Source organism: Myxocyprinus asiaticus, chromosome 20 (assembly GCF_019703515.2).
Source record: "Myxocyprinus asiaticus isolate MX2 ecotype Aquarium Trade chromosome 20, UBuf_Myxa_2, whole genome shotgun sequence".
NCBI classification, from domain to species: Eukaryota; Metazoa; Chordata; class Actinopteri; order Cypriniformes; family Catostomidae; genus Myxocyprinus; species Myxocyprinus asiaticus.
Window position 1 is genome coordinate 30,338,838 of NC_059363.1, and position 8,727 is coordinate 30,347,564.

Sequence of the window (8,727 nt, forward strand, 5' to 3'; positions counted from 1 at the left end):
CTCTGTGCAAAATGACAAAAAAATTTTCAAGTCCTGTCATGACCTTGTGCACAAGGATACAAGAAAAGGACTGTCATAAGGACAAAGATAAAAACAGACTGAATCACTGTGAAACTAGTGACAGGAGGTTGAAAGTTCTGCTGCTGAAATTGATCTGTGCTTACTGAAATTCAAATCACTGCCCCCAGTGGCTGAAGCTGGAAGTGTTGTTGAGGTGAAATGTCCACAGGGTTGTCGACGGAAATCGACGGAACGTCACAGGTGCTGTCAATAGACCTTAACTTGTATTGAACCTGGAACAATTGTTTAAGAACAGTATAACCCATCTATATTGACAACGTGTTTTTTTTTTCTTTTTCATTTCAGTACATGAGTAGCACATCATCTCTACTGATAAACTTGGAAATACTGCACTCCTTGGGCCTTGACAGACAGTTTGGAATTTGGACATTGAGACTGGCAGACAGCAGGTTGGATTAAATTCTACCACAATTATATATTTTTTCATTATAAAGCAATTTTCCCTTCTCTGTTTCCCTACACCACCTCAGACTAGCCTAGTGACAGTACAGCCTATATTAGTTTGTGTTCTTCAAAACAGGCTTAGCAGATCTATTTTAAGTGTGGTGGTAGCCCTGTGGTTAAAGCTTGTGTTGATAATGCAACAGTTGCAAGTTCGATACTCAAGAGTTGTGAGCTGTAGAGTAACTTGATTTCCCGTGATGTTCTTTGAGCAAGGCACTTAACCTCCATATGCTTTCAGCGGACTGTCCCAACAATTAGTGTATTGCAGGGGCGGACTGGCCATAGTGAGAACCAGGACATTTCCCAGTGGGCCGGCCGTGAAACGGGACAGACTGGGCGGCGATAAGCTGAAGAGGGCTGCAAAACGGTGCCGCGATATACAGAAAAGGACAGCAACACTGTCTCCCCTCCTCAACAACTTTTGGGCCGGTTTCTATGTAAAATCTAGGGCCCATTTCTCTTCCCAGTCCGCCCCTGGTGTAGTGTAAGCAGGTTTGGCTAAGGAAAAAAAAAAATCTGCTAAATGGCAAGTAACAGAAGTGTAATTGATAGCCATAGTGAGATCATATTAACTACAAATTCAATTGAACAATCCCCAAAAAGAGTTAAATATCTAAACAGTCATTATAATTGCTTTAGAATTGACCAACCATCTCTCTGTACTCAAACAAGGTTTTTTAAGCCCTCCAGGGGCCCCGCTGTTACACAATACTGTATGATGTGCTTAGTATAAGTGTGTGTGCATATGTACATGGATTTACTGCAAAAGGAGGCTGAAAGTATTGGCAAGTTTATGTTATTTTGTCCTCTCACTCTTAAGTCTCATGTCTTCAAGTGACCACTGTTCCTGTAACTTAGATACTATCAGCTATTAATAGTAGGCCTAGTAGTAAATTAGTAAATACTAAGTAGTGCAGTGTGTTGTCATGCTGCATTAGTATTTCTTTGGCTATGTTCGAAATGACATACTAACATACTACTGTACTTGCTATTTCTGCAGTATGTAACACGTATATTGTGTGTATGCATGAAATACAAGGAAAGCCTACCATTTGGCCTGGATTTACCAAAATGTGCTGTATACAACAGAGCATACTGCGCTGGTTACTGTATCCCACAATGTAATGCATTCAACGTGACCTTGGACTCTTTTCACTTTTCTGGGTTTGGAACGCTTAAGTAAACAACAGCAGGTTAAACTTCTATAGCGGTGAATAAGATACCAAAGCAAATTTTATTTTTTGCATTCCCATTTGCTCCAACAGCAAAAGAAAAATCTACTATTACAGTACATTTCCACAACTTTCCTAAAAGAGGAAAAAAATATATAGAGCAGTGGATTATGACAGTCAAAATAAAGATGCCAAATTTACTGCCACTCCCTCAGCAGCTGCGTCTGCAACCCCATCACGTTGAATTTTAATGAATGTCAGGGTAATAACACAAAGAATAATGTCAAAAATTTCCATTAAATAATACAAAAATGTAAAATATGAAAAAGTTTGCTAGATTTACACTGCTAAATTGCAGGAAATGCATCATCACAGTCTGTGAAAATGGTCAGTTGCCTTGTGACGAATTAATCGCCAAAAGCTAAATCATGTTACACAAAATTGGATTTCAGATGCAAAATTACCTTTTCTATTTCCGAGGTGTTAAATGGACACTAATTACTGAATTAAACATGCAAAATGTTAAGGACATGTCACAACAATGTAGCATACTGCGGTTTAAAATGTTAAAGGGATAGTTCACCCAAAAATGAAAATTCTTTCATCAGCCCTCATGCCATCCCAGATGTGTATGACTTTCTTTCTTCTGCTGAACAACAAAAACAAAGATTTTTATAAGAATATCTCAGCTCTGTAGGTGTTCAATGCAAGTGAATGGAGGTCAGAACTTTGAAGCAACAAAAAGGACAAAAAGGCAGTATAAAATGAATCCATTAGACTCCATATTTTCAGAAGCAATATGATAGGTTTGGGTGAGAAACAGATCAAGTCCTTTTTTTCCTATAAATTATCTTCCCTGCCCAGTAGGTGGCGATATGCACAAAGAATGTAAATCACCAATCACAAAAGTAGAAGAATATTAAAGTTGAGATTTATAGTAAAAAAGGTATTAAATATTTATCTGTTTCTCACCTACACCTATCATTTCACTTCTGAAGACATGGATTATACCACTGGAGTTGTATGGATTGCTTTATGCTGCCTTTATATGCTTTTTGGAGCTTCAAAGTTCTGGCCACCATTCACTTGCACTGAATGGACCTACAGATGTTTTTCTAAAAATCTTTGTTTGTGTTCTGCAGAAGAAAGATACTCATATACATCTGGGATGGCATGAGGATGAGTAAATGATGAGAGAATTTTCATTTTTGGGTGAACTATCCCTATAAATGTTGCAAATACTATTTATAAATAATAGTAGGCAGTAGGCAATGTATACTGCTCAGTATACGTGAAGCAGCACACAAGCATTGCATTCCACATAGCCTTCATTGCAGCATATGTGGATTTGTAACACTGTTTTCTTTTTTCTTTGCTGAAGCTTGATATCTCCACGCATCAAAATAAAAGGAGGAAAATGGTCACCATGGCAACCACAGTGACCCCTGAGCCCCTTACTGCCCTCTCTCGGTGGTACCTGTACGCCATCCATGGCTACTTCTGCGAAGTCATGTTCACGGCTGCCTGGGAGTTTGTGGTCAACTGCAACTGGAAGTTTCCCGGTGTGACGAGCGTCTGGGCACTCTTCATCTACGGCACATGCATCCTGATCGTAGAACGCATGTATCTCTGCCTGCGGGACCGATGCAACGTCCTTCTCCGCTGCATTATTTACACGTTGTGGACATACTTGTGGGAATTTGGCACAGGTCTGCTACTTAGGCAGTTCAATGCTTGTCCTTGGGACTACTCTGAGTTTAAATATAATTTCATGGGCCTGATCACGGCAGAGTACGCCCTGCCCTGGTTCTGTGCTTCGCTCATTGTAGAACGCCTAGTGATACGCAACACGCTGCGATTGCGCTTTGATGAGGCTGCCGAGCCTTTTCAGGCCGAAGAACATTTGGATAGAGGTGGTGAAGGAAGGGGAGGAGGAGAACGAAGAGGAAGAGGGGCCACCAGTGCTAACGGGTATGTGAAGGTGGATTAAAGCAACAGACGGCCCCATTCCTCTCAAAAATATGAGTTCACTGCAACCCTATCCCGTCACACACAACTCTTATCCACACATCTCTCTGTCTTTCCCCCACATGCTTTTGGGGAGAGATTTGCTCGGAAACAGCTGGCGTAGCTCCACCAAAAGACAATTGGACGAGGAACTGTCTGATTTAATCTTTTGTCCAGCTGGTGTCCTTCTCTCACGTGGAGAAACATTCAGGTGGCACAGTAGTGCCCAAAACTAACTGCCCTGCCTTTGGGCATTAGCACGTAGCTGTTCTAGGTTTGTCAGTAGGAGTGGTGCCTGGTGACAAACAGAGAACTAACCCTGCACCTATCCCAGTACCATACCTCTCAAACCAGTCCATCCACTTCAGAAACTCTGGGAGGAGACAAATGACTCGTGTTCCCTTGAGGATGTCATCTCAATAATATGGAAACCTGAACACAGGACACATCATTCGTAGAGAGACAAAAATAAATATATCAAGTCCTTTTTAGAATATATACAGCGCCCATTATATATACTGTATGTAGTAGCAAAAGCAAATAACTGTTAGAATAAAAGCAAACCTTTTGGATGTTAGTTTGTGGTATTTATCTAAATGTAGTTTGAATTACTTTTGAATTGTAATAATATATAAAATATTGCATTGTATGTACTGTATACCCTAAAGCAATGCCTTGTACTTGACTTTTTATATTCTTCAGAAATATTCAGTGCTTGTACATGCATGAATGTTGTCTTCCAAGAGAATTTTCATCTGAGACTGTTCTGTAAAATTCATTTCTTCCATTTTTTTTTCTAATGGTGTTTAACACATAAAGGAGTACTTAAATATGTTTTTCATATATATAAGTAGAGTGCTGGTGCTCATTATTGATGCTATGAAAACATCACGGTATCTAATTTCTCTGGAGAGGGTGTGTTTTATAGATGTGTAAATGAAGTGAACTGGTGCTAGATTCTCATCAAGTCATTTTGTCCTGATGATGGTCACAATATAGGCATTTATGTAGGTAGATAACCTCAGGAATGTCCACATTAAAGCAATAGTTAAAAAAAAAATGCACATTTTTGTCATCATTAACTTTCCCTTGTGTTGTTCCAAACACATATGACTTTCTTTGCTTTGTGGAACACAAAAAGAGATATTAAGAAAAAATTTAACCTCAGTCACCATTCACACTTACATTGTATAAACATGCAATGAAAGTGAATGGTAAAAAGAAAGTGAACACCTCCTTTTATGTTCCTTTTGAATCATATGGGTTTTAAACAACATGAGGATGAGTAAATGATAACAGAATTTGAATTATCCCTTTAAGTATTTTACATTCACACTATAATCTCCCATATGCCATGAAATAATGGATCAAGACCGAAAGCAATACTGTGGCCCTATAATTCAACATTTCAACATCACCAAAACCCATCTTTAAGATACAATATGGCATTGGAGCATATTTAAACTACTGCGTGCTCCACTGGCTTGGTATTGCCTGCATGGTAACTCACAGTTACAGATTATGAATATTCCAGAAAGCTTTGTCGCACATCTGTACTGTTCTGTTGTTACTGACGCAACAAAAATGTATTAAAACCACAACTGTCATACCTGTCCAATTCTTTTTTTATTTTTTTAAAATTTTTTTTACAATGATTATAAATTAAAGTATGAATGTATATGTGAAATTAGGAAATTTTTAGGGATGAATTTACTGCTATGCTTATATCATATGGGGTGTGCTATTACATTTAAAAGCGTTTTGATTAACAATTTTCACTTGGCAGGAAATTTACATTGAATGAGGTACCTGACCCAAGCCCTATCTAAGGACAAGAACATCCTAACAACCACTCAGAATACCTAAGCAACCAGATAACAATGCCCTGGTGACCACCCACAACACCCTGGCATCGTGGCAGTGAAGTTTCCACAAGCACATTTATTATTATTTTTTATTTTGTTCAGAAAATGATAAAATCTTGTTCAGAATTATTCTCAAAAAATTTGTTTTTCCCTTCAATATTGTAAGGTCTTTTTGAAGGTTTAAAAGGTCTGATGTTTCACTTTTCAACTAATGCTGCAACATTAATATTTAATATGCTATTCCCATAGGCCATAGCTGTGAAAATGTGGCTTTGCATCTATTGTTCTGGAGTTCATTGTGTGTTACGCATGTCTGTCTCTGCAAAGTGTTAAATGATTGTCAAAGTTTATACATTTTATATGATTATCAAGTACTGATGAAGGACAGCTCTATTCTGTTCCATTGAAATTTTTCATTCCTGTTTGTAAGCAGTGTACTTGGCTGTCAATGTGTTCCTGAATTGAAAGCCTAATCATCCTCTATAAAATGATAATACAGATGAGCCCCCTCATGGGAGGACCATATCAACAGATGTATGAAAATAATAGAGACATTATTCAATGCCATGTCTATTTCTGTTTACCTCATTTGGCCGTGCATTCAGGCAATGATAATTTGATGTGTGGTGGGAATGCAGTAAGTGTTGTTATTTGAATTTTATATGTGTGATTTGAAGCAAATAACACTCTACATCTGACACTTTCATTAAGTTTGACAGGTTTTTAAGTTCCTGAAAGCAGTGATAATTTCACATAGAGATATATTTTTTTAAAAGGCTTGATAATGATCCATCAAATCAAATAGAATCAACTGGTCAAAATGTTTGGAAGTAGCATTACGGTCGGTCTATATTCTATAGGGTATATAATAATACCACATCAAGTAGCACTGATATACAGTAGCTGTATATCAGTGCTGTATACTGTATACTGGCACCTTTCTTCTAGAAGTTTTTTTAGATACAGCCAATCAGGACTGCAAAGTATGAACACGTCCCTTTATTTTTATTCAGCAGCAACTGTTCATTTGAGTGGATATAATATCTTAAAATTGCTGAGCTTGACTTTGGTTTTTACAGTTTTGTCCTCAAGGGGGCTCCATAGGCCTACAGTCAATGTCGCAGGTGTTTTTTTGGTGCTTCTTTTTTTAACCAGAGGATTTCTAGATAAAATGGCTCTGCTGATACATAGTTTAAAACTAATACCTAACTAGTTTCCAGCTGATTTTCAAGAGTCCCTGTAAATCCCAAGAAGTCCTCGCTGCGGACTGTAGCACGATGACTGTGTGGATTTCATCTACTACATCACTTAATTAAAGACATGTTTTGATGGATTTAAAATGTACGGAGCCATGATATACTGGATGTTTTTAATGCAAACATTTTAATCAGCATGTACAGTATGTATGAGTGCAATAATGACTGTATTCCCTTAAACGTTTAGTATCATATCCTACTAATAACTTTTGAGCATCGGGGATTTAAGTCTTCTAAAGAATATGAGAGGTTGCTGAGTATTTGGAGTGAATTTGTTTAGTATGGATGATGACTATTAGGGTGACCAGATGTCCCAGTTTTCCGGGGACAGTCCCAGTTTTTGACAGTCTGTCTCTGACTGGAGCTGTTCCCGGAAATGTCCCCGTTTTTACTGCGTGTTCAAAACAGTCTGCTAAGTGAAAATACATGGCAGAAAGCCATTATTGAAGCCTACTGGCAATGAGGTTTATCGTGTGCTGTTTATTTTGACCAACAGAGGGGGCTGCTCGCTATAGATGCTTTAAGTCATTTGTCTTCCTTTACTGATTACTTGTTCACTCCAGTTTTGCATTAAGAACTGAACCAGGAAGTAAATGTTTGCAGGGTAAACTTCGACAGCGGTGAATGGGAGTGAATGGGAGATCACACACGTTATTTTTTCATTTACCCATTTGCTCCAAGACCAAAAGAAAAAATCCAATATTACGTTTGAATGATATACTACAGTCCATGACATTACTGCATTCACCATGGTCAAAATACATGACTGCTACACATCTAACAATGTCTCTATAAGACAAGAGAATAATTATACAGTTACAGATAGATGTGTTCAGTATCTAAATGTTTACAAAACATAAAGGACAAATAAAAATGTGTAACCTAGTAGATTTTTATTACCAAAACGAAGTTACGTGGATTATGGATAATATATTGTTATAAAATACAACTTACTTGAGGTGACAAGAATAAAAAGAATCTTTACCCCCTCCCCGGTCGACAAACAAAAAGGGAGACCCCCGAATGTCGAGGTGTAATTCGCACTCTGAATTTAAACATTATAAAGCTTATACAGACACAGATCTACTGGCAGAAGTTAAACTACTAACTTTTAGTTAGCCACTAGGCTAATATAACATGTCAAACAAAATTGCGTATAGGCTATATGCCGTACTGACAACACTAAATAACAATATTATGCGCGAATATTTACAATATTATGCGCGATGACGTAGTGGGTTTAATCCATTACGTAGTCGATTTCTGTGACGTACTGGATGTTTTAATGCAGCTACATATTACATTCAGAATCAGAATCAGCTTTATTGCCAAGTATGCTTACAAGATAAATTCCTTGTATGTGTAAGCATACTTGGCAATAAAGCTGATTCTGATTCTGAATGTAATATGTAGCTGTGGGCGTGCACATTAAAAACATCCAGTACGTCACGGAAATCGAAAGCGCTACAGTCCGCAGTGCAGACAGTCTCGTAAATCTAGAAGCAAGATGAAGGCAATGGACAGTTCGTGCCATCAGGAAGGAGGCACTCGAATTTCGAGTGGATGTGCAAGTAAGTTTTGAGTAACGCGTACGCGTGTGTGATTCCCAAACAAATGAATCCTTTGAGACTGCCCAGTTCTGTATAATTATTCTTAAAGACTCATGCATCAATCGGAGCGGTGACTGAATTAAATTTATCTGACTGAAATTAATTACAGTAACTGACTCACTTGAAATAAACCAAGAACTGCTACTGTATTATGTGTAAGGCTCGTGAGACTTAAATCAGTTATTAACTGTGTTCATATGACAACACGATCAATTTTGTTGCAAAAAGTAAATAATCTGAAAAAGTTTTGAGTTTTGAATTTTAAGGCAATTAGACATCCATAAATAATGAA

General features: G+C 37.8%; 1 protein-coding gene across 1 annotated transcript in view; it reads left to right on the forward strand.

The window, feature by feature from the left end:
- Positions 1-5,309, forward strand: part of LOC127411359 (transmembrane protein 229b) — an 11,998-nt gene extending 6,689 nt beyond the window's left edge. The window contains exons 2-3 of the mRNA XM_051646879.1: positions 367-470; positions 3,079-5,309. Of these exons, the coding sequence (XP_051502839.1) occupies positions 3,115-3,687 (573 nt within the window). The 5' untranslated portion in view covers positions 367-470; positions 3,079-3,114 and the 3' untranslated portion in view covers positions 3,688-5,309. The remainder of the gene's footprint in view (positions 1-366; positions 471-3,078) is intronic.
- Positions 5,310-8,727: the final 3,418 nt, after the last annotated feature.